The following is a 22822-nucleotide window of genomic DNA, read 5'->3' as shown; positions in this document are numbered from 1 at the left end:
GTAAAACGTACCGTTTTATTTAAAATGTACCAAAAATGGTACGAACGTAACCTCGGGGGCAACCCTGAATGCCTCTATACATGGGTGGATTTCTCCAGCTCCTTTGTAACGTGTTTTTGGGGCGTCTTCTTCTTCTGCGAACCGCCTGGCTGTCACCGGCGGACGAGTATATGTATATACACATATATAGACCCTCTTCTTAGTAAATACAGATTTACAGATGGCGATTTAAAGAGATTACTAATTACCATAGCAGATAGCACAACGGCAACTAAAGTAACATTTAAATTGTTATATTTTAATGGTGAAAGTAGCGTAGGTTAAAGTCCTTAGTTTTTACGTTGAGATATATTGCTAATTATAGTGTTTTCTTCGCTTTAAATAGTATAACAAAAAAATGTCTTGCCAGGCCACATGAATTGAATGAGCTTATTTACCAAATCAGGCTCCAGGAAGAAATTTTCAAGACTTAGCCTAGCAAGATTTCATAAATTCAAAAGATCCTTTTGGGAGTTAGTCTGTGGTTAAGCCCACTCAAAATAAAGCACTATAAAATTCTTAAAACGACTTCAAAAATCCTTAAATATTTACTTAGCCTATAGGCTATTATTCCCAAAATAGCCTATGGGCAAGATTGGTGTACTTTGGAGGGTGTGGGGGGGGGGAGTAAAAATTTATTTCCAAAATTTATGGAAAGTAATGTTGTTTTTTGCCATTTTCAAATTAAAATGTAAAAAAATTGAATGTAGAGGGCACATGCCCCCCAAATAATGCCATTGCCTTGGACCTATTCTTGCTGGTAAATAGGCCTAGGCTATTTACCAAACAATATTATTTACTTAAGAATAAAGTGAAAATATCACTTTTATTTCTGATTTAAATGGGAGGTAGGCTAAGTTTAAACTTTACCCCCACCCCCTACTGTGCAAATATATACCCTGGATGGGTATATAGGGGTGGGTTTAAAATTCATTTCTGACAAAAATTATTTTTATATTTAGAAAGAGCATAAAAAAGGCATCAAGTGATATATTCACTTTTTTTGTAAGTCAATAATATGATTTGGTAAATATTTACCTTCTTGTCTTTTTGTTTGTAGCTCATTGCAAAAACTATATATTCTCACATTAGGGGGATAGGGGTAAAGTTCATTTCCAATTCAAAATGTTAAATTTGGATTCAGGATGCAATTCTGACCATAGAGGTAGATTTGAACTTTACCCCCAGCTTCCTAATGTGCAAATATATATATTCACATTTATAAATATTTTTTTTTATGTGATTTTATTGAAAATTTGGGTAAAATTCTAGGCTACTTTAGCTACTTTTGGCTATCTTGGAAAGGGATTAGGTTAGGAAAATGAAACTTTCAGGGATGGGTCTACTTGCTAAATCATGTCCTAGTAAAGCATCTTCGAGTACATACCTCAACTCCTTCTCTCTTTAGATGATCATGACATGTGATGGCCTTTAAAAATCTGTGTATTATAAAAGTGAAACCTTGCAAAATAGATCTTATGCTTAAATGAAGTACAACAAAATTTTTAGCTCTACAACTTTGCTCAATCCCAAGTTTTACAATTTTAAAGATATGCAAATTCATTTCCTAAATTTTGAAAAAAAACATTGATATGGCTTAAAATTCTACTCAAATAACAGGACTTGCATTTTCAGAACTAAAGCCAAAGAAAAAGAAAGTAATCATTGAAAATTAAGGTAAAATATTTTTTTGTCAAAATTTCAATAGGTTATGTTATGTAGGCAAATTTCAGGACCCTCTTGAGAGAGAACGAGTGGAGATAGGTACTTCAAAATACCTTCCCAGTACATACTTTAGCCCATAGATCCATCCCTGAAAGTTTCATTTTCCTAACCTAACCCCTTTCCAAGATAGTCAAAAGCAGCTAAAGTAGAATTTTACCAAATTTTGTATTCAGGACCATGGTACACTATAGCTGGTCGGCCATGGTCTTATTCTAAGTGAACCTAGATCTATAGGCCTAGGTTAAGACTAAAAGGAATACATAGCCAGTAATTTTTTTGCAGTTCTAATTAATGACTGATGTAATGTAAGCATACCACTCAATCCCTTTTCTTATTTTTGTTCCAAATATAATAATAATTTTTGTTGGAAATTAATTTTACCCCCACCCCTATATTTACCAATTCTGGGTATATATTTAAACATTAGGGAGGGGGGGGGTGGTTGTAAATTTTATTTCTGATGTAAATAAGAGGTAATTTTAAACTTTACTACCCTCCCCCCCCCTAATGTGCAAATATATACCCTGAATTGGTATTTATAGGGGCAGGGGCATCCTGAGGCTCATTTTATTGGGGGGGGGGGGGTGATCTTCATAAATTTTACTGAATTGTTACCTGATTTATGCCAAATTTTCTGCAGAAATCAAGAATTTGCTAAATTTTGGTCAATTTTGCAAATTTTCTGCCAAAATTTTTGCCTTTGGTAAAAATTTTACCAGATGCCAGAAAAAGTTGGTGGGCGTGCCCCTCCCCCTCCTTTGGGGTGCCCCTGTAAAGGGGTGGGGGTAAAGTTCATTTCCAACAAAAATGATTATTATATATGGAAAACACATTAAAAGTGATCAAGTGGTATGTTTACTTTATTTGTAAGTCAATAATATGAACTGTGAAAAATTTACCACATAGCCTAGTGAAATTCCTAAACAGTCAAATTGTTTGTTCCATATTGAAGCTTGAAAGGTCCACACCAAAAAACTGTTTCTCACACTGATGACCCTCCAGGTATTTCTGGACTGGATAATTTGTAAGTCTGTTACTTAATTTGTAAGTCAATAATATGAACTGTGAAAAGTTTACCACATAGCCTAGTGAAATTCCTAAACAGTCAAATTGTTTGTTCCATATTGAAGCTTGAAAGGTCCACACCAAAAAACTGTTTCTCACACTGATGACCCTCCAGGTATTTCTGGACTGGATAATTTCCATGTTGGCCTAGATGTTATTAAGGTGATTTCATATGTCACTGGGTCTTCTAAACTTCTGGCTATCTAAGTTTTTTTTTAAGCATTTTACTTCATATGTACTTTATTATGTTTTGCAAGAACTTTTTGTCAACTACAAAAAACTTTGTGTTTTTATTCCCAGAAAACTTCACTAACACAAAACTTTCAGCCTCTATTTTGCTATAAATCCTCAAGTTTTGCAAAATATTCTTCTGAAGACTAGACATTTTTGGTATCCCTGGTGTCTTTGTCCAAGCTTAAGCTGTACAACTGCTTATTTCCTTCTTTTGTTTGAATTTTCCCCCTCTGTTACTCTGTTACTGCTATAAATCCTCAAGTTTTGCAAAATTTTCTTCTGAAGACTAGACATTTTTGGCATCCCTAGTGTCTCTGTCCAAGCTTGAGGTATACAACTGCTTCTTTCCTTTTTTTGTTTCAATTTTTCCCTTCTGTTACTAGACCTACTTTTTTGTATCTTTTTTAAAGCCCAGTTTGCTTTATCATTCTTGATATGTTTTTTTTCAGGTGTATTGGTTTAACTTTTTTCTTCCTTTTTGAGCTTGCTTTCTTAGCATTGTCATTGGGTAAGGCCTGATCTCTTCTATAATGATCCATATAATGATCCATAATGATCCAAAATGATCCATATATTACCATAAAGGCAGGCACGGATCCAGGATTTCTTTTAGGGGGGGGGAAATAGGTTGATCTGATAAACTTGCATTAGGGGCAAGTTTAATTAACACAAACTTGCATTAATTAGGTAAATTACATTACTTTAGACTACGTTAGAGGGGGTGTACGCCCTCTTGCCCCCCTGGATCCACCACTGCATAAAGGCAAAGATATACTACAGAAAACTGACCTATTTCTCTGGATACTTGAATTATGGAGGCTTATCTTAGTTTTGACAAGCTTTTACAGAAACTAAATTTTAGTTGGGGGCAAACTGAGGTGAGGGGGGAGGGAAAACTAGGGTCCAGAGGGGGCAGTTGCCCCCCTTGAATTATCTTTATTCCCCTCAGAAATAAAGATAATTCAAATAATCTATGAGTTTCTATGAGCCGTTTGAAGGCAGTTGGTGACCCCAAATAAAAGATTTATTCATTATTTTATGCCTTTTACAAATATTATGGTTGATTTTCTAAAGTCCCCCCCCTTGATGGTCCCATATATAGCTCTTATGATTCTCTCCATTAATTAGGGTAACCTTGGTATACTATGAAAAACAAACTAAGGGGTTAGACACCATAAATGATTTTGCAAGCCTTGGTATCAACTGATGTCTTAAAGACAAAGGGCCCATTAGTGATTTCTTGAAGGGGATGAGCCAACATCAAGAGCTATTGAGAATCTACTATGAAATTTGACTGAAAAGACAAATAAATTATACATCCTCTCTGTTGACAGTGCTCTCAATCATAGTGGGTTGCACCACAGGGAACTCCCAAAGCTGCCAAATTGCTGAATAATGCAAATGATATTTCCTTTGAGCTGATTTTTAGCATTCCCTAGCAAGTATGCCAAAGCTTTTTAGGGACTACCCTTTCCTGAGCTAAAAATAAAATTTGTATGGATCTCTTATACAATATCCACAAGTTGTGGATCTTGTATCTTCATGGTATGGCAGGACTGTCCTATCAATTCTATAAATTTTAGCACCCAAAATTCAAAAGTTTATAGTGGACAAGGTAGGTGACCCTTAAAGGTATCAAATCCCTGTAAAAAAAAACAACATTTTTTTTTTTTTAATGAAAGGGAAGAATAACATTAAGCCTTAAAACAGACAAAAATTATTTCAAATGTGAGGAGGAACACCCCCTCCCCAACCTTCTATTCTTTACAATAAAGGTCTATTGTATTTCGTTTGTGTACAACCCCTTGTGTGCAAGCAGTCATTTCTAATAAGCTGCAGCAAAAAGTCAAAATCGAGTGTAAAGAGTAGGGTATTGAAAAGTATATATGGAATTATTTCTGTTCATTTTAGGTTTTAATGTGACTTTTTACTTCTGTTTGAGAAACTTGCTGTTTTTTTTTAAAATTCATTTTTCAAAAAGACAACATCTCATCATTAATGATTGAAAGATTGTGGTTTAGGGTATTGAATACTGGTACTCTTGTTATTATAGTGTTTTCTTCAGAAGAAGGCATAGACAAGAATGTCAATAAACTTTTGTGCATGGCCTCTTCTGAACTAAACACCATAATAACAAAATGGCAGTACTGCTCCATTTTGTGAGATGGAAAACTGCCACTAAAGTATATGTGACTTTATGTTAAAAACCATTCAAATTTAGAAAAATCAGTTTATTAGGGCCTAGACTCAAATTTTCAGTTTTTAGGCATGACACCAAAAATACCAACTATTTCCATCTTTCAAATCATTTAATAAAATTAGCTGTCAATATAGTTATCGCTCAAAGTAAATGGGAAACTTATTAAAGTTAGTCTATTGTGGTCAATCATAGCTGGAGGCCACCCAGGTGAACTTTTTGTGGAGAAGTTAGGGATGGAGATATCACTTAAAATTCATCTCATATATTCACAATAGTCTTTTATAGAAATAAATAATGTTGATCAAATAAAAATCAGCAGAAGCTTTTTGAATACAAATACAAAATTTGAATATATAAAGTAATCAATAACTTATTGTTGATTGAGTATAGAAAGCTAAGGGTTAAATCTGCCAGCACCACTATCAAGGTAGTGTCATAATTTACTAAAATGGTAGAAATTGATAAATAATACAATCAATTTACAGTATTACAGGATTGCAGCTTGAATCTCTTTTTAAGTGATAATTAATCAGTATTTTATTTTCAAGAATTGTTTAAGTCAAAATCCATCCTGCACAAAGTAAGCCTAGGTGAGATTGCAAAAATCCTCGTAGGTTATATAGGCTATCTGAATTTAAGCAGATAGGACCACTGGTAACCGAATTCAGCTTTCTTTGTAAAAATACCTGAAAAGAGCAGTCTTGGGGTCAAATTAAATTATCAAACACTCGATTTCGTTGGTTATTTTTCATTTCAAGACTAGTTTTAGTTGTCCATACTCTGATTAGGTTTTCCAAGTTGCTCTCTTCAGCATTCAGATACTTTTTTATCTGGTGCAACCATGTGTGACTGGTGCAGCTATTTTTGGAAGACTCCATTTCTCCAGTTTCAGTTGAACAGCTTTGATAAATGTAAAATGTAATTCCACAATTAATGGTTGAATTTTGGGAAATTAAACACAAGCAACAGGGAGCCAAAATCAGGTGACTAAGGCCATACTAGTGTGCAAGATGTAAGTTACCACATGGTAAGTTACCCCTGGGTAACTTACCTGGTAATGGTAAGTTTTAGATTAAACTTACTGGTAAGTTTCATAAGTGATAACTTTAAGTTTTTGATGAACAAAAATGTTCTCAATTGAAACAAATCTGTCCCTAAGAGAGCTGCCACTTCACTAAAATCTACCATAAAGAATTTTTTTTTCATCAGATTCAATGCATGAGTTGTCCCCCTTTGAGTTTATGCCAGAATCACTCTGTCAGACTACCTCTTTGTCATTTCCTGCCTGAGTAAAGAAGAAAGAAGGAGATACGCGATGAGTCAGTCAGTCTGAATGAATAAGATGTTCATAGCAGAGGTCAATTTAATTTGGTGAAGTTTTGACTGGCTATCTTTAACTATAGAATAAATAATTATTGAATTATATATCTGGCTATAATGCAAGTAGTAAGGCCTATTAATAAAAAATATTCCCATCCAATCTCTTCTAATCTAGCATTGCAATGGTGACACAGCAGCAACTAGTGCCTAAACATAAATAATTCCCATCGTCCTACTAGATTCTTAATTGTTTCTGAATGAAGCATTGTTATAAGGAGGTTTCCACAAAATCAAATTGAATCTTTTCTTTGGAATTTTGGTTTTCAAATGGATACTTTTTCTGGCTTTTGTCAATGTTTTGATTTCTTATCTTGTTTTATGATCTTAGCCAAGTCTGCCTCAAAAGTTGTTTTCTACACTCTCTGTCCATCACTGCATATGTTTATCAAATACTTTTCATAATTTATTGCATTTGTCAATATTGGGTAAAAAAACGCATATTTGATTTTTGATTTTTTAAACTGCTATTATTACCAGCTTTTATTCTGCTTGGTTGACCCTGTCAACAAAGAGTAGCTATATAAAGAAACCATTGTTAATGGTAATTGTGTGACAAAAGCTTTCTTCAAGCATTGTAGTTGTTCATTAGTCAAAATATTTGTCGCCAAAAGCATCACCGTCTGCTATGTGAGAAAGCACCAATTGACATCTGTGAATATTATGATGTACAGAAATCATCCATCCATAAGAAATTTGCTGCTGCAACAAAGAAGCGCATGAAGGAGTTGTGTGAAAGAGGCAATGATGCAGAATCTGAAGACATTGGCACTGATTCAACAGCCATGCCTTTCCAAAAACTAACACACAAGAACTTGTCCAATAAGAGAGTCATACTTACTCCCACCATTATACCCATGCCATTTAAGCATTTCTGCCTCTCAATTACTTGGACTATTTGTCTTGGCTTTTTTCATACAATTAGCCATGTCTTGATGCCTTCTGCAAAAGATTGCATTGTCATCCTGTACTGACGAAGGTGGCTCTAATTAAGTTCCAGCACTTTCAAATGCTTTGGCTGGAACATCCTTGCTTCCCAGTACTTCTTGGTCTGCTGTTCCAATTCCCCTTGTTTGTTCAAGTTCCCTCCCTCTTTCTTATGCAACCAAAGTGGCCAGCAGCCAAAACTTACATGTATCCCAAGAGGGACCATAGAACAACAGGAAGCCTGCAACAAAGCTTGGGCTTGTGTATTTTATGTATGCAATATACCATTCACTGTCATCAAAACTGAATATTTTGCATACAGCAAAAAGAACTACAAATCCAGCTATGAAGGAAATTTCGGATCACAAAGTGTGAATCAAGTACCTGGATGAATGCTTTGCTGAAAGCATGCTTGACATTAAACTAGAAATTCAGAACTGCAAAACAGCAAAAACTCTTTATTCTAATGGATGTACAAATATTTGATGGGAACGCATTGTTAACTGTGTCCTTGTCACTGACAAACTCTCTTCCTTGAATCAGTAGAAATTGGCAACAAGCAGCACACTTTGCAATTTGTAGCTGATGAACTGGAACCAGTTGCTAAAGTTTGATGCCCTGCTATGACTGGAGACAGGAATGCAATGATAAGGATTGACGCCATTTGGCTTGATAATCCTTGTGGAAGTAAACTTGCTACCTCATTATTGAAGCAAAGACATCCTCACCTTCAAACCATGGGTACATCCCTCACATTTTGGATCTACTTGTCCAAGATACTATGAAAAGCTTAGACCAGTGTGTCAATAATATATTTAAGGTCATCAAATTTGTCAGGTCTCATCACACAGCTCAAGTTGTCCTTAACAAAAAGCAGATTGCACTTCTTGGCAAAACTATCAGCCCAGAACTACCTATCAAAACTTGCTGGGGATCTATCTATCAATCTATGCGCTTCATGAAAGAGTCATGGGAACCTTTATGGTCTATGTCAATTGATAGAAGATGTGATATAAATGAGGATATTCAGGATATCAGATAAGTGTTTTTTGATGATGTGAAACTGGATCAATTAACAGCCTGTCTGAAATTCTTGAAGCCGTTTCACTTGGCTGCCACTTCTTTGAAGGAGAGGAAGCTCTTGCTTTGTGTGTCATCCTGTACTTGAATTTGCTACAGCAGCATTTCCAGGAGACTATCGTCTTTGCCAGTCCCAAAGGCCAAGGAGAGGAATATCCACAAGTACCTAGAAAATAGGAGGATATTTGCATATGATCCTGCCCTGGCTGCAACTACTCTACTTGTTCCACTCTTTGGTACAAACTCACTGACACAGGATGAGTTTACAGCTGCAGTACGTCAAATCAATGAGCTTTCTAAATTTTCCTACCAATTTTGGAAGTATGGTGACTCATTTAACAAAGGATCTGAAGCTGACTTTGTCAGGGTCTTGAACACAGAACTCTAGCTACATCTCCAAAAGTGGCCCATTTTTCAAATCATTGTACTTTGAGACTACAAAAGCTGTTGAATTGGCAGCTTGTTGGTGGACTGTTTTCTTTTACGAAGTTGGTGCTTACAGGAGTGGCTGTACAAATCTCAACAATTTGTGTTACTGTAGCCTCCTGCATCACTCTAGTCAGGTTGTGGACTAGTACATACCCACCATAGAAATCGCATCAAGCATGAAACAGCAAACAAAATTCTAATGTTCCGTCAGTCACTCAATAGCAAAAAAAATGAGCATCGCCGTGTAGCTTCAAAAATGCCTGGAAATTGACGTGAAAGGCTGGAAGGAATGTTTACGCTGCCATCATGTCTTTCTATCAATAGTTCACTGCCACATGATAGTGGAGATGGTCTGGTGGAAGATGATCTGCCAGACATAGCGTTTGAAGATGCACCAGATGAGGAGGAAGAGCAGCAACTCTAGCATATCTCTTACTATCTCATAAAGAATTATCTGAAGCCTAAGTACAATTTATATAATTTTTTCCCCCATGTACACGAAGTAGGAAATAAACAAATAAAATGATGCAAAAATAATATTTTTCTTATCAATCTGTCAGAGAAGAGATAATATTTTCTTTTAAATTCATGGGTATTTGAAACTTACTACGAAACTTACCACTTATACGGTAACTTACCAAAGTTACAGGTAAGAGTACAGTAAGAGTAAGTTTCAAAACTTACCAGTAAATCTTGCACACTAGGCCACACTCGTTCATCACAGTAGTGTTTTGCTGGTCATCAAACAAAGTTTTGTACCAACTGATTTCCCTCCTATTCATTTCTCAGTAAAAATTCGCTGAGCTTCTTTTTTTATATCAACTAAGTTAACCACTGTATGACCATCTAATCATAATTATCTGTTATCATAATTGTTCATTGAACATCATTGTACCATATCAGCACATATATGTCAGCACACGATATGTCAGCACAACATGGGCAAAAATCTTCAGAAACTAGTGCTGAACTCATTATTTTCTTTATTTTTGTATTTAGACACATTTACTTACACATCTTAATATGTGTAATCTTTGGGCCCAGCTTAGGGATTTCCAGGGGTGCAGGAGGAGAAGTGTTAAACTATGGTAATGATGTATTTAGCCAACTTTTTTTTACACTTTTCTGTAGGAGGGGTTATTTAGACAAATTGCATGAATAATATGCCCTTTTTCTTTGTAGGTTGATGGGTTCAAAGTCTTAAATAAAAAGAGTAAGGCTTTTTTTGTGTGTTTGGATTTAACCTGACATTATGAAGGTCGTATTTTTGGGCTTTAAGAATATCACTAACCTTTATTAGAGTTTTTTTGTTCTTGTCACCACAATATTTCCTCATTACAATAATGTTTATAATTCTGCAATCATCAATCTCTTTCTGGTAATAGGTGTTTATTTCTATATTATGTCTATTCTGGTTTATTTTAGGTATAATGTCTTCTGATATTGAACTCTCTTTAGATGAAATAATTAAAAAGAAAAAAATTAGTATCTCTAAATTCAGAGGTGGCAGAGTGTCAAAAGGAAATTTTCAAGGGAACAGGTCAGTTGCGAGAAGACCCTCAGCCCCTTACAAAAGGGTAAGTACATTTTCCTTTGCTCTTGGGTATATACGCTTTGAGGAGGATATAGGTGGGGGGGGGGATAGAATTGGCTAGACGGGCGTTCCAGAAAAAAAACTGGTCTGAAATGTACTTTTGTGTCTGTGTTTTAAATTCTCTCCTTGTCTCCTTATCATGAAAATTTTTCTGATTGCCCTTTAAGGGCTGAACTTGAATATACCTATATAATTGTGTAAATTTGGAGCATTACCCTCAAATAGTGGAAATCCTACTTTTAAAGGCTTCAGAAAACGTTTATAAAAAGAAATGGACATAAAGCTATATACTTAATACACCAGAGCTGACCTCTCTTGGTGGATGGAGAGGGGGAGCTCCCCCAATGTAATTGTTATTGATCAAATAAAGTCCTCTGGGAAAAATTGACTGAAATCACAGTTCTACCTGTTTTTGACCAACATTCCTTCTTTAAAATATTCTCTGATACTCCCTGTAGTATTTAAACCTGTATCTACATTCCACCTATTGAGCTCTTATGTTTTACCTACACATAGGAGAACATCCCCTCTCTAAGGTTGGTAAAAAAAAAAAAATCTCATAGGAGAATTTAGAAGAAAAAATATTGAAAGATAACATTAGCAATTGTTATTTAAAGTATGTTGTGTAATCTTTGCATAATAGGTCCAAAACAATAATTTTTTATTCTTTAATATATGTATTTGCAGGACTCAAAATAAATACTAAATTATTCTACTTTTACAACCACAAAGAAAACACAAAAAGGGTTTATGGTTAAATGCAATTGCTAGGTGCTAGGTTAAATGCAATTGTTAGGTTGGCACTAGAATGCACTAGTAAAATTAGGCCTGAAGGAGCCTGCTTTCCATAATTTTGGTTTGGTCAGCCTGCTTTCCATAATTTTGTGTCCAAGTACAATATTTTCATCATATTCTGGTATATTTCATTAGGATTAACCTAACTTCAGTTCTTGGGTGGGGTCGGGATGTTTAACAAATACCAAATCAAAGTCCCAATTTTTCCTAATTTTTAAGACGTATCTGGTTGTTGGAATTTCCACTTAATCAGTTCTAACACTCAGGATTTAATTTTCACTATCCTTGGTACTTAAGCTGTGGCTAGACCTGTCTAGACCAAATTTTCATGAGATTTTCTTCACACTATGATAGAAAGGGGTGGAGAATTTATTTTCCGACATCCCTTCTTTTGGAAGGGTTTTTGGACTAAATGTACTAGGGGATGATAGCTCCTCTACTAATGTGGAAGCTGTTGTTTTTAAGGCAGCACCATATTTTGTAATATGGTGCTACCACTTTTGTAATATGGTGCTACCACAAGCTACCACTTCTGAAGCTATTTAGTACCGTATGTTTTTAGCTTTTTTTTTGCTGATCGATAATCTGCTTTTTTTTATATTTTGACGCAATTACTACCCAAAGCTTCATATGTCGGTCTTTGTCATTAAAGAATTAATTCACGATTTTTCATAATTTTTGTAAGATAGATATGGTTTTGTCAATGTACAACCATCTTCAAGATGCTCTCATACATAATCTTTGAGACCATGCTGTCTTTCCATCATGGTTACAGCAACAGCTGCAGCCTAGTGATCTATTCTCTCATCTTTCACACCAATGAGCAGACTTGCCAGGCATAAGAACAAACTACAACACATTAAGTTCTGCACAAATAGAAAGCAGGCTTAAATACCTGACCTAACCATCTCTATATACTAAATGTTTAATAAAAATATACAACCATCGTAGTTTTTCTCAGTGAGACTAGGCTAATTATAACCTACTGCAGACAGACAAACTGGTTTTTTGGAGATTTTGCAGGTCGAAACTCGTGAGTGGGGTCGGGGTATTTAACAACTACCTTTAATTTCTAATGAAGGAGACCTCCATGTGCAGTTAGGTAGGTTTGAATTTTAGTAGTTGCCAAATTGAAAAAAAACCTGAGTGAAAAATAAACAAAATCGAAGCTGAAAACAGATGGGACCAAACAGCTTAAGAGGGCGTAACTTTCCTTTTAAAAGGTAGGTGTCTCTGGGTATCAACGTATTGTTAATATTTGAATTTTTCTTGAAAAAAAAAATATTTTCAAATTTAATAAATTAGTTCTACTAATTAATTTTCACGTGGCAATACATACAAGTCTGTGTTACTGCCCTAAAAAGTCCCTAACCCTGAAACAACCCAAACAAAAAACCAGAAGTGTGCGGTTTTCAGGTAGGAACAGACCTAACATGGAAAGGAACAATATTTTTTCTTATATTTATTGTCGTTAAGCAATTAGTGTTTATTGTGTGCTTTTTTTTAATTTTTTTAATTATTTTTTAAAAATCCCACCTCTCCTCTTGGTGACATAATAATCTTTTACACTTAATTTCAAACTTTAATGTCACCCACATTAATTTAAAAACATCTTTTATTCTTTAATTTGGGTAGCCAAACATAATTGATGAAGACAAGGTAAACTACAAAAAAAATTCAAAACCACAAAAAAAATACCATTCCCGGTTTTGCAGGGTGCCCTTCCGCCATAGGGCACCCCTTTCATTGTGGGTATACATTAATAATACACAAATATTTTTCTTAGAACCTTCTTCTCAAACAAATTTACATCATCCTCCATCCTCCCAATCTTCACTCAACCCCAAAACAAACCTAGGAGGAGTAGAAAGCTGTGCCCTTACAATGTCTTTAGGCACGTCATTCTAATCCTTCTTTAATAACATACAAATAAACCACTAAAAATGTATTGTGCGCTTAACTACTTCTAAGTACTGGTGTTTATTTTGTTAACATACTGTATATCTTTTTAAGGGGAATTTGAATGATAAATGGAGTCACGATTTATATGATGGTGGGGAACCTGCCAGACGATCCAGGTCAATCAGTGAGGGTGCTGCTTCATCCAAGATTATAATTTCAAATCTTGATTTTGGTGTTTCAGATAGTGATATTAAGGTATGTGATTGTTTTTTTAATCATATTTTTTTTTATGTTGTGTCAGAGGAGTTGATTTATTACGAGCTAAAACTTTGTAAAACAAGGGGATGACAGAGTACAACAAAGGTAAACAACAGAGTACCGTTTATAATTCCATTATATGAAAAAAATGAAATAACACAACATCATAGGGAGCTATCCAAGGATAACCTGGAGTCAAGAATTTTGAAAATTGCCCACTAGTAGGAGGTGCCAAAGCAGGGTATATCAGTCAAAAACCACTGACAGGTGGTTAAAATCTATGCATACTTAAAATTGCGCCTGTTGTGTGGAACTCTATTCTGGTGAGTGTTTGGGCAGCTGAGTTCCTAGGGCTGTTTAAAAGTAAGTTAAAAAAGCATTTGTTAGCAAGTCTAGAGGCATTTAAAATTGGCTGATTGGAGACGGCGGTAATTTATTTATTTTTTGGGATTTATTTTTTAAACAACTTTCTATGTAGCAATTCCGCTACTAGCATTTTTGAAAGTTTTTTTTTTTGGGGGGGGGGGGCTATTTGAAATTTTTGTAGTTTGTAGTTAAATTAAATTTAAATGAATTATTTATTTTTCTGTTTGAACCAATCCCAAAACAGAGATAAGCTAAGAAAATCTGGCAACACAATCACACTATGCAATTGGGCTTGAACATCACGACTGAACCTTACCTTGCTTAGAACAGCCAGTTTATATTCCTGAGAGCAGGCACATATATTATCTTTTTTTGTGGGGAGCGTATGGTAAAAAAAAAAAATGCACAAACAGGATAAGAATGGACAAATTATATTAACAAAAACAGAGACAAAAGGCAAAACAGAAACTAACATCCAATGTGACAACGTTCACCAGGAAAATCCAACAAAATCAAGATAACTAACGGGACGAACAGTTGTCATACTGGATAATATTAATATGTATATTTTTTTTTTTCCTGAGGTGAAGTCCAAATATTTGGACCTTTTCTTATTATTAAAAGTTTTTTTTAGTTTTTTCTCCTGTTTCGTTTTAGCCCGGGGATGGGGCTAAGTACTATTTTTCTTATTTCAGAGGGGAAGGAGGTGCAAGTCCACGATCATATAATGATTGCTTTTTGCTCGTAAATAAACTGTAGAGAGAAAAGTAGTTATCCTGTTCTGTTTTAGTTGGGGGTGGGAACCCTCAGGGCTATTTTTATTCTTTCAGAGGAGGAGGGGAGTTGCAAGCTATTGATGTTATAAAACCGGAGACAAATTGTATGTTGAGAGATATGTTGAAAGACATAGAGAGATTTGGGTTTTCGATGTGATTGCTGAAGTTCAGAAACAGCCCACCCTCGATATATTCTTTTATTAATAGTTTTTGGTAGAAAATTAAGCTTTAATATTGATAATATTTGTACATTTTAAATAATCATTACTATGATATTTGCTTTAATATTGATAATATTTATTCATTTTAAATTAATCATTACTAGGAGATATTAGGAGATAGGATTACATGTTTAAGGCGCATGTCGAAGGTATTCAGATGCATTAAGAGATTGGGATTTTTTTATTTGATTACTAAAGTAAAAAATATCCTGCTTGTGATGTCCTCTGGTATAATATTTTAAACACGACAGTGAAAAAAAAGCAACGAAAAACAAACAAACTTTTAATAATAAGAAAGTTCCAAATGTTTTGACGGTCACGTTTGGAAACATTTATAAACGGAAATAAAATTATTAAAAAAAAGACCAAATCAATTTAAGTAAAACAAAAAAATGGAAAAAAACGACAACAAGAAAAAAACAACTCATATTGAATATATACAACATGAAAACAGCCCGTCAGGAAAATCGAACGAAACCAGGATACCTAACATGACGAACAGTTGTTTTGTTGGATATTAATAATATTTGATCTTTTTTGTCTTTAAAAAATTGATACACAACCTGCTGTTTTGCTGGATTTTTTTATGCTCTATAGAAATGCATATGTTTGATATTTACAGGAGTTATTTGGAGAATGCGGTCCTGTTCGCTCTTCAGCAGTGCATTATGACAAATCTGGGAGGTCACTTGGATCAGCTCATGTACAATTTGAGAGGACATCTGATGCAATTAAAGCATTAAATCAGTATAATGGAGTACCTTTAGATGGTATGTCTTTTTATTTTTTCTGGGCATAAGTCATTTGTTCTCTTGCATCTTTCCCTGTTTCCCTTCTGTTTCCTGTTTTATTGTCGGTTTTGAACAGTGATATTTCTAGTCCTGAACTTGTTAACAAACGATCTCCAGATTTGTCTTGGATTTATTTTGTGCATGATAAATTGACTGCTATCTTTGAAACATCAAAATTCCAGGGCTAAAAAAAAACAAAAAAAACAACAAAAACATGCTAAATACTTACATAGGAAACAAAAACCTTTAGATAGACTTTATAATAGATAAAATAAGCCTTAAGTATAAACCTTTGTACTTATCTTCCTGCAGTAAATTGCCGGTTTGAAAAAAATCGAGACAAACTTGATTTTTTATAGGCTATTTGTGGAGTTTTTATAGGCTAGTTGATTTTTTATAGACTGTTTGTTTATACTCTTATTCGTAGGAACAAAACATTGAATACAATTAGGAACAAAAAATTGGTCCTTTGGTTTGGACCCAACAAACTTACCATCTGTTTGATGAAAGGAAAATCTGATTTAGTGTGGATGGAAAGATTTTCCCAAAAATAGACTTAGCCCCCCCCCCCCTATTACGACTACTACCATCACTTGCTATCAAGTCAGTGTGCACGTTCCTCCTCCACTCCAGTCTGTGTGAAGCTTAACTCTGCAATCCCTTACATGAAGTTCCAGTTCCTTTTATATTGTTTTTTATGGCCTCTTTCTGCCCCAATCGAAGACGCCCTGATTTTCCCTCGGCCCGAGATGGATGGCTAAAAGCACAATCTTTTAGGGGCTTGTAACCTCCTGAGTATATCTTCTTCTTATGCATATTAAATTTATTGCAATTTTTTCAAGATTTTTCTGTGGATATGCTGGTGGAAACTTAAGAAGATTTCCGGAGTTACCTGGTACTTCATTGTGCCTTATATGACCTTTCACTATGAAATTTAATTTTTTGCAACGCTACTATAGAAAATACGTTTCTCTGATTCAAATATATACCATTCAATCAGGAAGGTCTTGTCTTGGCTCAAAAAACGGGTCGTCTTCATGAAAAGTTCACTAAAATAGTTCTTTAGGGAGGCCTAGTCTTGGTGTTCAAAAAATAGGCTATTTCATTGAAGAGTTCACAAAAAAGCTCTTAGTAGGACTTCACAAGTATGTTTACTTTTTTAAAGAATTTGAATACTATATCTAATTTATTTTTCAGGGAAAGAAATGAAGATTGAATTTGCCACGGGTGGTTCAACTGGAGGTGGCAAGTCAATAACTTCTCGCCTTGGAGGTAGTCCACCTTTCAGAAGCTCGTTTCAGAGGAGAGGTAGACCGGAATTTACCAGAGGTAATATTCAAGGTCGTTTGCTAGCTCATTTTTTATGTTAAGTATGTTTATAAGATAATTTGGATAAGGGATGCTCAAATGCACTCGAAAAGACTGAATATGTTTATAAGATATTTGGATAAGGTATGCTCAAATGCCCTCGAAAAGACTAAATGTGCTTAATGATATGATAAATATGTTTATAAGATAACTTGGATAAGAGATGCTCAAATGCACTCTAAAAGACTAAATATGTTTTGGGCCTCTTATCAGCTTGAAAGTTACATTTGTAAGTTTTTGGACTCAGTGTGCCCTTTATAGACGGAAATAAACTAATTTTAGCTGTATCGATATGTGACACCCATGGGCGTCACACATCGATACGGCTAAAATTGGTGTGGCACCCATGGGCGTCACAAGTCACTGGACAACAGGGGGCTGGGTGCTGCGGCTTATGGTGGTAATTATATATATATATATATATATATATATATATATATATATATATATATATATATATATATATATATATATATATATATATATATATATATATATATATATATATATCTAATTAGTTTGAATTCAAATATGACATTTATGTTTGACTGGAAGCTAAAATTTTTAATATATGTGAAATTAAATAAAAATAATTAATTTAAGGACATTGTGCCCCTTTGCTGGAAAAAAGAAACTGGGCAACATTAGGTTTGGTGCTACGGCTTTTGGTGATAATTATATATCTATCTAATGAGTTGAATCCAAATATGACATATGTTTGACTAGAAGCTTAAATTTTCAAAATTAAATAAAAACAATTGATTAAATAATTAATTTGGGGACATTGTGCCCCTTTGAAGGAAAAAAAAAACTGGGCAACAGCAGGTTTGGCGCTGCGGCTTTTGGTGATAATCTTATATCTATCTCATGAGTTGAATTCAAATATGACATTTATATTTGACTAGAAGCTTAAATTTTCAAAATTAAAAAAAAACAATTAATTAAATTATTAATTTGGGGACATTGTGCTCCTTTGCAGGAAAAAGGAAACTGGGCAGCAGTCGATTTGGTGCTGCGGGTTTACTTAATTGTGGATGATAGTGCTATATTTCAAAAATTATAGATTATACAGAAAATCTGATTTCATGTTTGGATTTAGCACAGGGTCGCATACAGGATTTTCTTTTTTTGGTGGGGGAATTACAAAAAGTTTATTTTTTTGGGTGGGGGATAACAAAAAGTTTATTATTATTTTGTTTCTTTGGGGTGGGGGGGGGGACAAAAACTTTCAAAGAAGACATTTCGGGGGGGGGGGTCAAACCTCCTTGCCCACCCCTTGGATACAGCCTTGATTTAGTATCCCGAAAATTACATGAATAAACTTTAAAAACCCTGGCGTCCAAAAAAGAAAAAAAAAAAAAATAGTGTTGGCTTGTGAAATAAGTGTCAATTGCAACCTGATGAATTAGAATTTGATCTTTCATCTATATTTCTCATTTCGTTTTAACTTGGGGTCTATCAAAACGGCATAAATCCATATTGAGCTCTTTTCATTAAAGATTGAGTCAATTTTATAGTTATTGAAATTGATGAAAATTGAAACACTTTAAGATCGATAATTACTTAGTTACTAATTGCAATTTTTTTGCAGTCAAATATGTTAATTAACTGCCCATATTGTAGTCACCTGCTCGCCTCCTCGTGTTATAGTATTGATTCAGGTTTTGTTGTGTTGATATCTTAGCTTCTTTCGATATAACCTTGTTCAATCAGTTCAACTGTTTTGCTGAGTATTTTGCTTGAATTTCCTTGGGACATAAATTCAGGTTCAGTGTTTGCAATTAATCTTTCATGGTTGCCGATGGGAGGTTGCCAGTTATAATCGAAAATTAGAAAATATATTATTCGGCAAATTTCAGCCAAATTGTTGCCAATTCGAAATTTTCACTCTGAGGTTAATAATTGAGAAGTACCTGAGTCATCAAGCCCCTTTCCTCCTCAGTTTTATACATTATGAACAGGTGTTTGATTCAGCTGATAGAAGAGCCTTAGCGAAAGTCTTATCCTTGTATGGTATACTAGACAAATACATAATATATTGCTCATGAGCGTACTGCTCATCTACGAGATTTGTAGCTACTACGAATGTTATTTACGAGAATAACGTTGCTGTGGCTAAGGTACGAAATGAGGATAGTAGAGGGTTTCGTATTGAATCAGGAATTAAGAAGGATTGCGTCCTATCCCCCTTTATATGGATCATTTTGATGGACTTTGTCTTAAGGAGCACATAAAAGGCAAAGGGAGAACACGGAATAAAACAGGGACTTAGATTAACTCTCATAGACTTAGTTTACGCTCATGATTTGAGCATCCTAGATGAAAGTGTGAGCAAAATGAATGAACTTTTAGAGGTGCTATAATAGGTTTGAAAATTAATGTTAAGAAGACTAAGTCGCTAAGACTAGGAATTAGTGAAGGTGAAGAGATGAGGTTGGGTAACAAGAAGATCGATCATGTGGACGACTTCAATTACTTAATTAGTATTATTAGTAAAGACGGTGGATGCATTGTAGATGTTACAAGTAGGGTAGCCAAGGCCCAGGGTCTTTTTCCACCATTGAAAAAACGTTTGGGATAAGACTAATATAAGTCTACAAACCAAAATTAGAATATTGGTAGCTACTGTGATGACAGTGGTCAGTTGATGAGGCAACCCTAATATCTACTGTAAATGGCCTACCACAAACTTTTAAAGAGGTAATTGAGAAAAAAAAATACATAAACCGAAATTTAGCAATAAATAGAGATAAAGGAGATACTTCATTAAGCCCAATTTACGACAGTTTAATTTTAAAGGACTCAATCAATATTTTCACCCGGTAGAACTTGAAAGAACCTATTTGCACATCAAATGATGAACTAATTTGTAGGCCAGCCAAAGCTATTGCAAAATAAAGGATTATTGCCCAATCATCTTGGTAGATTTCTTTTTCGTTGATTCCAACCTGGTTCTTATTTATTTTCTGTTCTGTCGTTGGCAAGTAAACTTCGAAAGGTTCGATTTTCGTTGGTTTCTTTTTCTTTTCTTTCTTTTTTGTTTTAGCACTGAGGACGACTCGGCGGAGGTCCTTGTCGAAATATTTGCTTATTTCTTCTTCTTCATGGTTGGCCACTGGCTGACAAAATCCTCGTTTTTTCACCTTTTTTGATTTTATTTTTGATTTTGTTATTTTCTTTCCTCTCTGAGTTTCATTTGACATTGGTCAGGTATGGCTTCGAAGCGTGGGCGGTCCGAAAAACGGAGGAGGATTTTCTAAATGTTTTCTAGAGAAGTTGTCTACGTGTTGTTTAGGATACCCGACTCTCTGATTGCATCTCAAAGATTGCCCAATATCGTCCTTGACAGGCAACCATCTAGGGCCGAACGAAAAGCAAGTCGGTTTTCGGATGTCGTTAGAAAAGATTTAAGGGAAATGGGAGCTTTTTGGGAGGGTCTAAAGAGGGATGCTTTGAATAGATTGCAGTAAAGGAGGAGCGTGCGTAGTTGTGCTAGTCTCAGGCAACTTGGTGCTGCAGGAAGCTGTTGGTAGTGACAGTAGTTTTTTTTACGTTTGTTTTGTATATAGCCTAGGGCTATATGAGACTATTAGAGGGGGATGGGATGGATTGTCAAAAACGCGAGCAAAACCATCAAATTGAGCATAAAATTAGCAATAAAAAATATCTTACCTAAATTATGAATGGTTAGGAGGAAAGAAAACGTATTCAAGATGTACTTTAAAATAAAAAATACTGTCTTTGGTACCGGGAAAAATCAACCGTCCTTATCACTAAAAAGGAATGATTTTTATCCCAAATTACATTCTTGGAAACAATACAATGGATTAAAATGATCTTGTATGCAATAGCTAGATGTGGTGCCGAAAACGGGCCACCATTCATTATGATTCTTCTACCCCCTCCAAGAAAGTACCAATTTCCATTAACTATTCTCTAATGATGGCTCCCCACCCCATTCGAGGACGACCTGCTTTCCGTTTGGAGTCATTTGGATTATTTCTTTTATTCTTCTTCTACTACTTAAATTATCTGCCCCCCTGCCCTACCATAATTAAGGTAGAGATGTGTTTAAGGAACAGATTTAACCTCACCCTAGAGCTTTGATGCTTATGATTGACCCTGCCTCCCCCTTTTCTTACGAATATTCAACCATTTCTCATTGGCTATTTTATCAGATTTGATGTTTACGATTGACCGTAGACGTTTAATATACATATTTGATGTTTATGACTGACATGCTTAAATTAATTATGATTAAATTAAATTATTTTTTATTTCATCATGGAATTTTTTCACATTTTGTCCGTTGCATCTGTAATATCTTTGTATGTTTTAGGAGGAAGAGGAAGAGGTCGCCGAGAGGAAGGGCGTGGCCGTGGCCGTCCTCAAGTTACAGCTGAAGATCTTGACAAGGAATTGGACGCATATCGCAATAAAATGGAGACAGATTAAATTGTGTATTTGCTTAATTTTTATTAACCCCTGAAACATCATGATTCAGTATTGAAATACTGCTACGATTAGTTTTTTAATAAAACTTTGTATTTTTAACATTGATTTTTAAGCATATAATTTTGTTTTGTTTGGTTTAGACCCCTGTGTCTAATTTAAAATAGAAATTTAAAATATTTAAACAAATTTAAAATATTTAGAATAAATTTTACTCTTCACCGTACAGTCAGTCTTAATTATTTTCAGCCTAATTTTCTTACGGTAATAATTTTTTTTTAATTACTATTCACCGCTATAATACCGTTACGACTAGTATTGGTTAGTTACAATTCCCATAACTAATCTAAGTACCTGCTCAGCGAAGTCTGCTCAACTATCCCTAAATTTTCTGGAGTTTCCCAAAAAATTAACTTTAACGAAAATGATCTGTTTCGTGTTAACGTTCGCGTATTTTCAAACGCAAATAACCAGGGAAAATTTGGAGAACACAATTCTTATTCGGGAAAATTCTAATAAAACTCGGAATGATGGTAAGTGAATTATCCCATTGGTGAAGATTACAATGCTGCTAAGATTGATTTTTCTTTTATGCATTACTGCATTTTTGTAATTCTTTAATATTGCAATTAACCCAGACGAAATGGCATCACTAGTGTATTAGCTCAAAAATGGCCCCAATTAGTCGCTATCTAATTAGTCCCAATTAGTCGCTATCATCAGTAAGTGCCAAATATTTACGATGGAATTTGATTCTTCAAGCTAAGATTGATTATTTAAAGATAACTACAATTCAAGGAACTAATCCAAGTTCCCGTTTAGTAAAGACTAAATTACTGTTACAATTTTTTCTAAAATAAATCATTCTATATGTAGACTCTCAAAACTGCAAAAATGGCGCAGAAATCAAACGAAATTGGTGCCATTAGTAGGTTAGCTAAGGCCCATGGTCTTTTTTCACCGTTGAAAAAAAGGTTTGGAAGAATAGTAATATAAGTCTACAAACCAAAATTAGAATATTGGTAGCTACAGTGATGACAGTGGTCAGGTATGGCTCTGAAGCGTGGGCGGTCCGAAAAACGGGAGTGGACTTTCTAGATGTTTTCTAGAGAAGTTGCCTACGTGTTGTTTAGGATACCCAACTCTTTGATTGCATCTCAAAGATTGCCCAATATCGTCCTTGACAGGCAGCCATCTAGGGCCGAACGAAAAGCAAGTCGCTT

General features: G+C 34.8%; 1 protein-coding gene across 3 annotated transcripts; it reads left to right on the top strand.

The window, feature by feature from the left end:
- The first annotated feature begins 265 nt into the window (after window positions 1–265).
- On the top strand, window positions 266–21742 carry LOC148954720 (THO complex subunit 4-like). 3 transcript variants are annotated; one of them, XM_089087224.1, is made up of 6 exons: window positions 266–315; window positions 10502–10653; window positions 13479–13622; window positions 15611–15758; window positions 16977–17108; window positions 21487–21740. In XM_089087224.1, exons 2-6 carry the CDS (start codon window positions 10507–10509, stop codon window positions 21600–21602), a joined length of 687 nt encoding a protein of 228 aa, XP_088943350.1. In that variant the 5' UTR covers window positions 266–315; window positions 10502–10506; the 3' UTR covers window positions 21603–21740. The 3 variants fall into 3 exon arrangements, with proteins under 3 accessions (XP_088943350.1, XP_088943349.1, XP_088943351.1); XM_089087223.1 differs by lacking the exon at window positions 266–315 and adding an exon at window positions 2740–2788 and having other exon boundaries at window positions 21487–21742; XM_089087225.1 differs by lacking the exon at window positions 266–315 and adding an exon at window positions 6500–6620.
- Window positions 21743–22822: the final 1080 nt, after the last annotated feature.

Source organism: Artemia sp. Qi Xiang Cuo, chromosome 3 (genome assembly GCF_049724085.1).
Source record: "Artemia sp. Qi Xiang Cuo chromosome 3, ASM4972408v1, whole genome shotgun sequence".
Lineage (NCBI taxonomy): Eukaryota > Metazoa > Arthropoda > Branchiopoda > Anostraca > Artemiidae > Artemia > Artemia sp. Qi Xiang Cuo.
The sequence above is the reverse complement of the archived record's forward strand: the minus strand, read 5'-3'. Positions and strand labels throughout refer to the sequence as shown.